Source organism: Ursus maritimus, unplaced genomic scaffold, assembly GCF_017311325.1.
Source record: "Ursus maritimus isolate PB19 unplaced genomic scaffold, ASM1731132v1 scaffold_11, whole genome shotgun sequence".
Taxonomy (NCBI): Eukaryota; Metazoa; Chordata; class Mammalia; order Carnivora; family Ursidae; genus Ursus; species Ursus maritimus.
The window spans coordinates 39,854,462-39,868,443 of NW_024423453.1; the positions used below are offsets into that span (position 1 = coordinate 39,854,462).

General features: G+C 38.2%; 2 protein-coding genes across 5 annotated transcripts in view; one reads left to right on the forward strand and one right to left on the reverse strand.

Annotated features, from left to right (window-relative positions):
• The window catches only part of SH3D19 (SH3 domain containing 19), a 170,335-nt gene that overhangs the window by 73,803 nt on the left and 82,550 nt on the right, over nt 1–13,982 (reverse strand). For all 4 annotated transcript variants that reach the window (XM_040626353.1, XM_040626354.1, XM_040626355.1 and 1 more), the window contains one exon: nt 11,419–11,458. Coding sequence is in view for 1 of the 4 variants with exons in the window: in XM_040626354.1 (XP_040482288.1) it covers nt 11,419–11,458 (40 nt within the window). In the remaining 3 variants the exon portion in view is untranslated. Of the gene's footprint in view, nt 1–11,418; nt 11,459–13,982 lie in introns of those variants that run through there.
• Nucleotides 1,462–1,729, forward strand: LOC103658087 (NADH dehydrogenase [ubiquinone] 1 alpha subcomplex subunit 3-like). The gene has a single exon (XM_040626356.1). The coding sequence runs from the start codon at nt 1,475–1,477 to the stop codon at nt 1,727–1,729; it is 255 nt and encodes an 84-aa protein (XP_040482290.1). The 5' UTR covers nt 1,462–1,474.

Sequence of the window (13,982 nt, forward strand, 5' to 3'; positions counted from 1 at the left end):
CAAAGCAACTGCGATGGCCAATTTTATGTGTCAGCTAGGCTAGGCTAGAGACCCCAATTATTCAAACATTAATTTACGTGTTGTGGTGTAGGTATTGTGGAGAATGTGGCTGCAGTTCATAATCAGTTGACTCTAAGTATGGGGAGATTATCCTAGATAATCTGAGTAGGCCTGATTCAGCTGAGCGGCCTTCAGAGCAAACTGCAGCCTTCTCTAAAGAAAAGCTCCTGCTTATGGATAGCAGCTTCAGTCTTATGCACCTAAGTTCCAGCCTGCCCTTCGAAATCTACTCTGTGGATTTCTGACTTGCCTAGCCAGCCTCCACAATCACACAAGCCAATTATCTGCAATTAATCTCTCAATACACATCTCCTACTGGTTCTGTTTCTTTGCGTAAACCCCAACTGTTATAGCAACTAAATAATCATTGTAATAACCCCAGAAAACAGGTATTATTATTAGACCCATGAAGAGATGAGGAAACTGAAGTACAGAAAAATAAGAAACTGCCCAAGGGACCTAGGTGGGGACGCTGGATTCTAATTCAGGCGAAACCTGTGAACCCAAACATGTTATCTTCTATTTCACAGCCTTTCTGAATGATTCTACCAGTATGAACAGAGCCTAAACAGCTAAAAAAGTATATTTAAAAGTTCATTTGGAGTACCCTAAAAGAGTCCCCAAACTTGAACACATTCCCAATTTCAAATGCAAGCTCAACGGATATGAACACTGATGTCTATACCTCAAATCCAGGTAACCTGAGTCTGGAATGTCCTTGGATGAGCCTCTGAAAGGCTCTGGGTAAGGGGATCTCCAGAGGCTGAGGATTAGTACAAGACTCCTTTGGAAAGTATTGTTTTGGGCCTAAAATAAAGCTTACAGAAATAGGTCATGGTTAACAAAGCTGAGTATCCTAACAGAAAAATGAGTTAAATTGAAAAAAGCAAAATTCTTATTGGTTATTTTCTTCTGATTCATATACAACAATGCAGGGCCAGAGAAGACCTTTAACTCTGGTGAGAATCAACCTTTTTCTGAGCAATTCGGTAGTACATGTGAAAAATCTTGAAATGTTTTTTGATCGATTAATTTTGATCTCTTAATTCCACTGCTAGGAACTGATCACAAGGGGTTAAGCAGTGATGGTTCACAAAAATGCAGGTTTAAGAGTCTTACCACAGCATTGTTCATAATAGTAAGAAATTAGTTAGAACCAAAATATCTCACAAAAGGAAATGCCTACCTGATGGAATACCATTAAAAATATCCTAGGAAAATTTTTGTAAACTATTGTTTTGTGACAATAGTATGTACAGTATTATTACATTCATATACATTTTTTTAAAAAATCACATATGCACAGAAAAAAAGACTGAACCACCAATTTACCAAGTTAGCATTCAGTGGTTGGACTATGAGTAATTTTAATTTTTTTTAAATAAACTCTCTAGCTGCCGCCGCCGCGACCAAGATGGCCGGTAGACTCGCCACCTTCCTCAAGGATGCCTGGGCCAAGGAGCCAGTGCTGGTCGCGTCCTTCACCATCGGGGGCCTCGCTGTAATTCTGCCCACCCTCAGCCCCTTCACCAAATACACCACCATGATCAACCAGGCCACGCCCTACAACTATCCAGTGCCCCTCCGAGACGATGGGAACATGCCCAACGTGCCCAGCCACCCCCAGGACCCCCAGGCCCCAAGCATGGAGTGGCTAAAGAAACTGTGAGCACCCCCGGTGACATGGAGGCGGCCCCTCCCCTGCAACCAATAAAATTCGAAAAGCGAAAATAAATAAATAAATAAATAAATAAATAAATAAATAAATAAACTTTCTAAAATAAAAATGTATTACTTTGTAGTACAAGTTTTTAATCATAATTTATAAGTTTAGTGAAATGGGAAATTTTCATGATATAATGTTCATTAAAAATAATTTTATGGAACACTGTATTCATGAGCCTCTATGTTAAAATTATAGTATCTGTTTGAAAAGATACACACCAGAAAAAGTATAACAAAATGTAATAGTGATTAACTATGAGGTGGGATTATAGATGATTTTCTTCTTTTATATACTTATTTTTTCCCAAATTTTCTGTTATGAACATATTCTGCTTTATAATCAAAACAAATGAATACAATTTCATTGGGGGGAGGGAAGAATGGTGTTAAAGACTGGAATTCACCATATGGAAAAATTCTGAAGAGTACAGTTCAGCTGATAAGGATTTTTTCTCCTTGAACTTCTAAAGAGAGTCTTTAACCAAAGAGAAACTACGGGGCAATAGAGAGGGATAAACTTTTAAGTCCTGCTTGTCATCCCTAGCTCGCAACCCTGGATAAGGCACTGTGCCAGGGACAAGATTATCTACAGGAAACCAGTTTACAATGGAGGGCATGTTTGTATTTCAGAAACAATGCTACTCTGAAGCATTCAGACAATCAGATAACCAACACTTGACTTTTATTTTTTTATTTTCTTAATTTCCAAAGGGTACTGATTCTCAACAATCCTCCTTTCCTAAAGGAGAGAGAGAGAGAGAGAGAGAGAGAGAGAGAGAGAGAGACACGTGTGAGTCCTTCTTGGGCACGCCTGCCTTCTTTTGGCTGCATTTCGTTAGAAGTACTGCACAAGGGTGGGCAAGCTCACTCTGCCTCTTCGCAGAGCTCCTCTACAGCTGGAACAAGATTCGAAGTGACAAAAACTTATTACCTGATTTATTATCTAGAGGAGAACGTAAACAAAAAGGAAGCCCCCAACCTTGAAATTTCATTTTCTGGACAAGGCCTGATTTCTGGTTTGAGAAGGGTTTTATGTAGAAGGACAAGAATGAATTTTGATCAACAGAAGTTAACTGTTAATGAGACAGGAGGTGACCGGGCTACTGAGTGGCTGTTGAGCAACTTTGTGTACACTAAAATTCTACCAGGAATTAACTTACTTAGTACACTTTCGTGGTTTATAGTCCTCATCAATGCTCTTGAAAAATGTGATACATGCTGTGCCACTAAGGGAAAACATTTCAATTAAAAACTGAAGTCCAACTATATGAGGATATTTATTAGCTGGGGTAAAACCATAACCTAGGAACAGACTGAGATCCACAAGGACGTATATGAAGTTCATTCAACTAAAGGCCATTTATTATAGATGTTGTAGAACTATGTAAATAACGCCTTCTAAATTACACTGCAGAAAAACAAAGAACGAATATAAAATATAACTAACCCAANAAAGAGAGAAATGAATTAGGATGAAAAATTTAAAGGTTGGGCATTTCATACGCTCCTTGGAGTGCTGAGAAATGGGTGGCCACGCATGCCCATTCTGAGAAAAAGTAATGAATACAGGACCAGCAGCTGTTCCAAAGTTAACTGCCTGCTGATAGTTTAATTTGAAACAACCTCAGAGAAGCCCCCGCACTAAGTACTACGGCAGTGGTAGGCCAGCTGATAAAACTTCTCAATTACCCAACTGATAAACCACATAAATGCTTCATTTTCATGCTCATCACACTGGGGGCAAATGCTAACGTCACATTTCTTAAAACCACAACAACATAATAAATATACATTCTCTGTAGAATGATATGAAATGTTAATAATCCTTTCAACATTTCTCATTGCAAAAGGACATTTCCCCCCACAAAACCTGCATATGCTTTGATTTTTCACCTCGTTTATAGCATTACAGATGCTACAGCAAAAGTAATGCTTCTCTTATAGCTTAGAAAACATAATGCCACAAAGTAATTACACACAAGCTATAGTTTATAGACGTACAGGAATTAAAACATATGGGCAAGGAAATGCTACAGAATTATAGTAGTTAAGCTAAGCCCAGCAGAGCGTGACATTTTAACAAACATTTCAGAAAGGAGAAGATCAAAAGCAAGTTAAATCTTTTGCTTCTAATCTATCCATAATGTGATGATGGTAAAGTGTCAAATAAAATCTTCAGCATCTTTGTAGGACCAACAGGGTACCAATGCAGAGAACCAACACTCTTTCAAATTCTTAGTAACAAAGGGGTTGCTGATTTTTAACATCATCAATTATGAATTCTGCATGTACTGACCTGTGTGCTACAAATACACTGCATGGTGAGTTTGAGTCCCTCCTTGTGTGGGGTGACATTTCCAGCCATATCATGTGGAAATGAGCCCTACTGAACCTGGAGTGACACCAAACCATCATGAAGCAATCTGAGATTAGGGAAGAAAACAGAAATGTAGGGTATGCAACATTTTAAAACTTAAGATAATTATGAAAAAGAGTTCAACAGAAACTTGAAGAAAAAAATCTACCTTAGGGCACCTGGGTGGCTCAGTCATTTAAGCGTCTGCCTTCAGCTCAGGTAACGATCCCAGGGTCCTGGGATCCCGGCTCAGTGGGGAGCCTGCTTCTCCCTGCCCCTCCCCCCTACTCTCTCTCAAATAAATAAATAAAATCTAAAAAAAAAAAGATGTTTATTACAGCAGCACTTCTGCTGTGCTATTGATAAACAACTCAAATGCTATCAATAAAGGACTGGTTAAATAAATAATAATATAATTACATCAGAAAATTCTATGTAGCAGTTTAAAAAAATAATGAAGTGGAAAGTGACATGGTAAAACTTCCTAAAATATAAGCAAAAAGGGTAAGTTTGCATATATATATGTATATATTTTTATATATATTCATATATATGAATATATATATTCATATATATATAGAATATATATATATATATACTATACACAGACACCCCAGTTTATTCTAAATAAAATTTGAATATATACTATACATACATGCATAGAAAGCAGACTAGGATAGACATTGAACCACTAGACTCTTTAAAAAAAAAAAGATTTATTTATTTATTTGAGAGAGAGAGAGTGTGCGCATGCATAGTGGGGGGAGGCTTGGAATCCCACACGGAACTCAATCCCATGACCTTGAGATCATGACCTGCACCTAAATCAGGAGCCAGATGCTCCACCAAACTGTACCACCCAGGTGCCCCTGAACCACTAGACTCTTAATAATAGCTGCCTATGGAATAAAGGCAGATACCACGTTTCTGTACTACTAAAAAATGTTTTCATGTATTACTTCTAGAACTCTTAAGTAACAAAATTAGATAAAAATCCACAAAGCAATAAATGAGGCTTCAAGTAAAAGAGCTATAGGAGGATACCTGGGTGGCTCAGTTGGTTAAGCATCTGCCTTCAGCTCAGATCATGATCCCCGGGTCCTGGGATTGAGCCCCAAATCGGGATCCTCGCTTAGCAGGGAGCCTGCTTCTCCCTTTCTCTCCCTCTCCCTCTGCCCCTCCCCACTGCTCATTTAAGCTCGCACATAGTTAAATTTAACAATCTTCTTTGTGGTATTTGTTGAACCTTGTTTAAGAATTCATTCCCTAGGGGCGCCTGGGTGGCACAGCGGTTGAGCGTCTGCCTTCGGCTCAGGGCGTGATCCTGGCGTTATGGGATCGAGCCCCACATCAGGCTCCTCCGCTATGAGCCTGCTTCTTCCTCTCCCACTCCCCCTGCTTGTGTTCCCTCTCTCGCTGGCTGTCTCTATCTCTGTCGAATAAATAAATAAAATCTTTAAAAAAAAAAAAAAAAAGAATTCATTCCCTACCCCAAAGTCATAAAGATATTCTCATATATTTCTTTAAAATGTTTCAGTTTCAATTTTGGACTTCTACATATTAAGATTCTACCTCGTATGATAAAACAAATTCCATCTGCATTTTTAAAAATATGGACTGTCAGTTGTTGCTAGACCATTTGCAGATATGTCCACCCCGCCCCCTCACCCCCAATCTGAATGCTGCCTCTAGAAAGGTATGTATCCACCTATGTCTGTTGTGGACTCTCTTCTGTTTCCTTGACCTGTTCTTATGTTTGCTGACAAAACACTGTCTTAATTACTTGCAGGGGTCCACCTTCCCCTCTGAACTTCAAAAGTGCCTTGGTTATTCTTGGTGTTCCTTATAAATTTCAGAGTCATTTTGTTGAGTTCCAACAATTTTTTTGTGATTTTTCCTGAAATTTCATTGAATTTTATTAATAGGTTTCAAAGGGGATTGTAACAGGTGGTTTTCAGAGGCTTTAAGAAGACAAAGATTCAAGTGATAATTTTTAATAAGTAGATTTAGGGTTCTCATTTCAATACTTTTTTTTTTTTTTTTTTTTTTTTTTTTTTTTTGGCTGCTGTAAATTATTTCCCTGTGGTAGGTAAAACATTTAAGACAAAGTAGCGGGTTTCTCAGCCCCCATAAGTCATTGGGATCTACTATTCAGAGCTGGTAGGGTGCAAAAAGAGCTCCTAATTCTCCATTCCTGGCACTGACAGCCACAGGGCTTAACTTTCTTTATTATCTTTAGCTCCTACTTCCCTCTCAATTAGCTTCCCAAACTGTCATTTCATAGCACATTTTCCTAGATGTTATTAACAGCTGTGTGTCTGGGAAAGGAAGTTACAATTAAAAAAAATTTTTTTAAATCCTGTATAGTAAATCTCTCACTTGGAGTTTTATAATGCACTTTTGTGTATCAAAGACTCTTAATGGAATCCCAGCAAAGAAATATGTCTAATTTTGTTTTAAATCACCATTTCACAGACTTTTTTGCGCATGACTTACTTCTTGTATACTGATTAACATCCTACCTAAGAATGTTCCATGGGATGTCAATTTGGTAAATGGTGTATTTAAACTAACAAGGCAAAGACAAGAATTCAGTATTTTTTGACTTCAAAAGAGCTCAATCAGCAATAAGCAAATTTTTAAATGCCAACATCAAAACAAACAACCAAAAAGCACCCAGCAAACCTCTTACAGACGCTTAAGCAATATTTTTTAGCCTGAGGTCTTAGTGTTGACCTATACCTGATAAAACTCCTCCTTTAACTTGACAAGAGTTATGCTTTCCTTCTTTAGGCATGAAATGAAAAGCATACATCCGAGATTTATTCACTTCTCACTGGGAAAGCTATAGGAGCGCCTGGCCTTATAAAAATACAAACAAAAGAAATGCATCTGTCTCATCCTTGCTGGGCGTTCAGCCCATCATTCTTGCTGCCGAGTGAGTGGCCTGAGGAGAACCAACAAAAATACCAAAATTAAGTGACTTTTGTTTATCTCCTCTTCTTTCCATTCGGTGGATGCAGCAGGTATTAATCGGCCTGACGCACTGCAGGCCTGGTGAGGTATCCCCGCTCGGCTGAGAATGGCACCGGGAGAACAGGTCACTGCCAATCTCAGCAGACACCCTGCCCAGAAAACAATGGTCTTTCCTGCAAAAACATTTCTCCTTTCTTATTAGGGCATTACTCCTTGCTATACTTAAACAGTCAATAACAGCTACAGGCTAGCTTTTGAGAGTCAGATCCCTCCCAATTTGCAAAAGAAGAACACTGGCATTTCCTTTCTCTCTTTGAACTATAATTGGCATTTATTCAACATTTAGTTATTAAGTGCTTATCATGGACCAGGCACTATACTTAGTGCTAAGGTTACCAAGACTAGTAGCACAGTCCTTGAGAATCTGATGGTATAAAATAGAGGTCAAAGATAAAATACTTTCCAAATAACCTCAAGAGTACCACAAGAATTGCCCGAAGTACAACGATGGAGACTGGGAGCCTGCCTTTACAGTAAACAGGTTCTGTGAGATTGGGAGTATCCAGACTACGGGCGCTCTATGCTCCATCCTGCTGGAGACATTTTCTTGTTTTCTATGGTACCGCAAGCCCAGATGAGGGCCTCTCCACAAACACCCATTAGCTGCTGAATGAGCAAGGGGCTGGAACCATCTAGAATAGTAATTAGCAATGTGTGAATCTTTCTATTCCCAGCACTAGCTTATCTAGCTTTTTTCTTGGCAATGCTCCGTCACAGAGTAACCCGCTCCATCTTTGACCAGCTATGTTAGGCAATCCTTCCTCACATTGTGCAGAAATACAACCCCTCAACTTCCGCCCACGGACGCACATTCCGCCCTCTGGGACTCAACGGAACACAGAACAGTCGCTTCCACGGCTACTTTTTATTTTGCAATTTCAGGTCTATAGAGGGAACAGCACAATTAACACCCATATGCTTTTCATCTATTCACCAATTATTAATATTTTCCCCTACTTGCGGCTTTACCTCTTGCTTTTTTTTCCCTCAGGAATCATTTGAGGATTATTTAGCAAACATAAGACTGCATCACCTCGGGGCGCCTGGGTGGCTCAGTAGTTAAGTGTCTGCCTTTGGCTCAGGTCATGATCCCAGGGTCCTGGGATCAGCCCCGAGTCAGGCTCCCTGCTCAGCGGGAAGCCTGCTTCTCCCTCTCCCACTTCCCCTGCCTGTGTTCCCTCTTTTGCTGTGTCTCTGCCCAATAAATAAAATCTTTTAAAAAAAAAAGAAAAAAAAAAGACTGCATCACCTCTATTACTTTTGTGTATATCTCCTAAGAGTAAGAATATTTTCACACATAACAGCATTTCTATTACATACCTAAGAAAAGTTTTATTAATAAAATATTATCCAAAATAAAATTCATATTTAAATTTCATAATTATCCCCAAAGCACCTTTTTAAAAATCTGGATTTTAAAATTCCAGATTAAAGAAAAATTCAGTCTCTTTTACTCTAGAATTTTTTTAAGCCTTTTGGTATTTTTATTACATTATCTGTTTCTGTCGGGACTAGTACTACATAAGTGATACCTGTATGTACTGCTAATGCACTATGTGGAGACACCTGCTGTCAGGATATCTCACTAGTGATGATATATTAGTTGACCACCTGATTAAGAATGAGATCCCCAGATCTATTCACTGAAAAGTTACATTTCCCCCTTTGTAATTAAAAATAATTTTAAGGCAGTGTGAATATTTGTCCAACAACTTTTTGTAGCCACTCGATGATCCTTGCCTGAATCAACTATTATACTAAGAATTATAAAATGATGACTTTCTGATTCTATGAGCTCTTCTGCATGGATTTTTAAAACTCCCATGTGTTAGAATCGATTATCATTTGAAAATTTTTTTGATACTCAAATTGTCCCAGATTTGGCCAGTAGGAGGTTCCTGAAACTGCCTCCTAGGCCTTTTTGATACAACCCATTAGTTGAACATTTCCCATCTTTCGGTCACAGCATGAGTCCAGGCCCACGTGTATCTTCCCCTCCCCAGAGCTGCAATTAGCCATTCCTGCAGGGATCCCTGGTTTCTGGTGGTGGAGACTAGCCTTTAGGGGGAACAAGTTTGCTAATGTCTTCTACATACTAGCCTTCAGGGCCTCAAAGCCAGTTACTTCTGTCCCATATACCTCCCCAAACTTCCACACCTAGGCTAAATTCACCAAACCCCTTACATTAAGTCTTCCTGTGATTTAACTTTGATTTCCACCCTACTTTTCTCTTTCATATTCCCTGTCCCAACTCAGCTGCTGTCTTCTATTCCACTGGTTCCCAACCTGGCTATACATCGGAATCACCGAGGGACTTCTTTACTATACAGATTCCCAGGACCCACTCACCCTATACTTACTGAATAAGAATCTCTGGAGTGGAGCATGGGACTCTGTTTTTGATTTTGTTAAGTTCCTCAAGTGATATCAATATATATCAAGTGCATACTTCAATTTTTCAAGGCCTTGTGGATCCAAAATTGGATACAATATCAAAAAGTATGGTCTAGAGCTATTACTTTTCTTTTATTGGACATTCTATTTCTTTTAGTATAATTAAACTGATGCTGACATTTTGGGGGGAGGTGGAGGCAATGACACAAAATTTTTGATTTATGACAAATTTACAAAGAACTAAATCCTCAAGACTTTTTCAAACATACTGTTAAGTTACAACTCCCTTACCTCCTTATGTTCCATTGGTCTTTCAGACCTAAGTGTAAGGATTTACATTTGTTCCAATTAAAACTTATATTGCCTGATTTACCAAACCTTCAGTGTCTTATGGATACTGATTTTATCACACAAAGTGTTTTTTTACCATTCCAACTTTATGCCATTCACAGTTAAAGTCTTGTCTATTACACTGCCTTTTTTTCTATTATTATTTTTAAGTATTAAAAAATCAGTCTTACAGAGGCGCCTGGGTGGCACAGCGGTTAAGCGTCTGCCTTCGGCTCAGGGCGTGATCCCGGCGTTATGGGATCGAGCCCCACATCAGGCTCCTCCACTATGAGCCTGCTTCTTCCTCTCCCACTCCCCCTGCTTGTGTTCCCTCTCTCGCTGGCTGTCTCTATCTCTGTCAAATAAATAAATAAAATCTAAAAAAAAAAAAAATCAGTCTTACAGACTTTTCTGATTGTGGTGATGGTTACATAACTATATTTGTCAACACTCATAGAAACATACACCAAGAGTGAATTTTAATGTATGTGAATTACACCCGGAAAAAAAAAATCAGCCTTACATTCCAAATATTCCACTGTATTTTTCTCCCAGATTAGGCCTCACTGACTTATTTTGATTGACAAATGGAGTTTTCATAGACTTTGTATTTTTATTCATTTGAGGTCAATGTATACTGGGTTTGATACCTTGAAAAAGCATCAGGGTTTGGTTTTCCAACCCAGTGAATGCATTATTACCATTTTATCGGTTCCCACAACACAAAATGCAAAGTAAAAGGGGTGGACTGTGAAATAAGGTGAAAATAATATTAAAGGAATTATGGTCCTTCACAGAACTAGGCAAAAAAAAAAAAAAAATCGAACACAGGCCTATCATTCTTGCATAGGAGTAGAAGTCAGATTATTTTCCACCTGTAAGTTTGACAAGTATTTTAAAAAATATTCTTCAGTGCTGGTGAAGGTCCAGTAAAATACATGCTCAGACAGTGTGAGTGAGGGGCTTAAGTGAAACAGCCTTCCTGGCCTTTGAATCTATTTAACAAGAACTTAAAGAATTCGACTGGAATACATATATACTGAGAAAAACTAGAACAATTACATCAAACTTTAGCGGTAACCAGCCATCTCTAGCTAATGGAAGACAGGCTGTTTTGCTTTGTTTTTTAATGCTTTATATTAAAAAAATATTTAAAATATTTCTACAGTGAGCCCATGTGAGTTTTATGATTAGGAAAAAATACATATTTATAAAAATATCGGTCAAAGAAAGGGGAAGAAAACCACCAAAGGAAGGAAATAGGGATTTTCTTTTTTTTGGTAAAGATTTAGCTGTCACTGATAGGAATTCACAAGGAAGATATGTCTTTCAGGTAGTCAATAATTTCATAAAGAATTTTTGTTCAGAAAATAAACAGTATTTCCCTTGTGAAGCTTTTCTGAATGCCACAGAAGATTCAAATATACAGCAACTCTATAAGGGATACTTGCACTGCCTCCAAATATTTTCCAAATGAGAAGTGTTACACAGAATTATTAAAAACCATAAACTCATACCTTGAAGAACGATGCTCTGGTTTATTTCGTTCGTTGCGATCTGTAAAGAAAGGAGACAGCTACATGTCAAAATACTCTTCAGAAGCGCTGGAAAAGAACTTCTTAAATACCAGCTGCCATACCATAGATTTCACAAAGGACTGTTCAAAGGTTGCTGTGTCTTCCCCTGTATGAGGCTCTTCATCAGAGTTGAAAGGATTTGTCTGACAGAAGAGGTACAAAGGATATACAAAAAGATAGACCGGCACGGAAAGTTTTTACAGTTTGTTACAATCATCTACTTGGAAAGTATATCATTACACACATTATTTCATTTTCAAAGATCTTTGCTGTTTTAAACACTATGCTAAAACCCAAACAAATTTAGCTAAGGAAAGAAGTAAGGAAACTGAAAAGCCACAGATTACTCAGCTCAAAAAAATCATTCCATGAATCATGGCTGGCAAAAGCTTCCAACAGGATAGGGAGGGGGGAAAAAATGAGCAGTCAGCTACAGCAACATCTGCAAACACCCTAAGACCCATACAGCCTCATCCTTAACTCTCTATTGCCCAGAATTTTTCAGAAGTTGGATTTCAACGTTTCACTGATAATTAGGTCTAATGTGCTACATAGAGGGAGGTGGTTCTTGACCAGGAGCAATTTTACTCCCCCTTCCCCAGGGGACACTTGACAATGCCTGGAGACATTTTTGATTGTCACAACTGGGGAAGAAGGAGCTACTGGTATCTAGTAGCTACAGAGACCAGTGATGCTGTTAAACGTCCTATAATGCAGCCTACAACAAAGAATTATGTCACTCAAAACATCAATACTGCTGACGTTGAGAAATTCTGCCATAGGGTAAGAGACAAGGGCAGGGCTGCTTGAAGTTTTCACATGTGCCTCTTTGGAGGCTGCTGTAAAATGCTGTTATCAACCTGAAGACTATTATATATAAGAGAAAGAACTACAAAGTCCCTAGGTTGTCTTTTTTTTTCTATTCCAAATAATTTTTTCAGTACATGCTTAAGAATAAAAAAAGTGAAAAGGTCTCAGTGTTACGGAAAAACTAACAACAGAAAGCAATGTGTAAGCCACAATAAAATCCTACGCAATGACTTTTTAAAAATACTATGCAGTGTTAATAAAATACAGTTTTCTAAAGTATCTTCTGAATTAATACTAATAATACAGAATTTAATGGCAAAACAAAGATTGGCCAGGAATTCTTTTTTTTTTTTTTGCCCCTTAATTTTATTGCTCGTGGAGCAGCATAAAGATACTAAAAACATACTATAAAACTTCTGGGGAGAATTATGGAAGAAAAGGCATAGGATTTACACAGTTAAATATTTATTTTCAGTTCTTTTTGAATAGATTCATAATGAAAAATAAATGTTTTCTGAAACCAAGGAGTTAGTACACAGGAAGTATGTTTTCTGAAAGACGAAAAAGGAGGAAGATTCATAATAAAACATGTTTGTTTAGATACACTGCTCTCTGAAATGCACAATGTTAATATGCTTCTGGTTCCTGTTTCTCCCCACAGTGACCTAGTATTACTGCCCCTTTTCAAGCTTTTGTTTTAATTTAACTTCGTTTTACACTCCCTCAAATAAAAACATCATGGTTTCTCACTTGTGGAGCACTAAAAGTTTAAAGTCATAGCAAGACAGCGCACATTTTAATCACTTTTTTCTAACATTCCTCTTCAGCTTTAGGCTGCTAGTTTTGCTCATGAGAAGAAAATACCTCAAAACAAGGCTGGAAACTGGATGCAGATCAGCTATCCTCATAGAACAAAGCAACAACTCTTACCTGTGGCTAAAGATGAGCTAAAAATCTGTCCGGGATACCATCTGATGTGGCTGGGATCCTAGTTTCGTAGAGTTTACTTAGGCATGTAATAGCGAATTCCCCCACAAATCTCCCTAGTGGTACAACACACAGGAGGAGGGGAGAAACAGAGTCACGATGCATGTAAACAAGACTCAGCATCTGAGGGCTTCCCTCCGGGGCCTGTTCTGATTGGCAGATGTGCTATGACCAGTCTGCACAGCTGGAATGTGTCCACTCAGGAAGTGAATGGCTCATAGCTCTCTCTCATTCTTGGTTAAAACAGGAAATTCTACAGTCATTTCACACTTTGTGCTCTAAGGAGATATAAATGCCTCCCCACGGTACTTCTCTATCGAACTAGTTGATAATCTGTTGGAAGACATTTTAAACATTCCCTCCCAAATTCCCTCAGTGTTATATTCCTATGCAAATATACACTTTGCAACACTCCTAAGACCCATATATTTGATAATCTGGGGAGAAGGGTAAATTATCCGTTACTCGCAATATCCCCCACATCCAGGCTCTTGACAATGGAAAACAAATTAAAACACATATTCTTGTCTTAATATTTTTTTCTCGAAGTGTAGAAACAACAGGGTTTCACATTTTCCCATAAGCTATCTTTTAGCTTAAATACATACATATGTAGTACGTGTCTGTTGTGTACGTGTGTATCTGTCTACACTAATTTTTCTATACTTATTTTAAGCAAAGTAATTTTCATGACAGCCAAGACGATT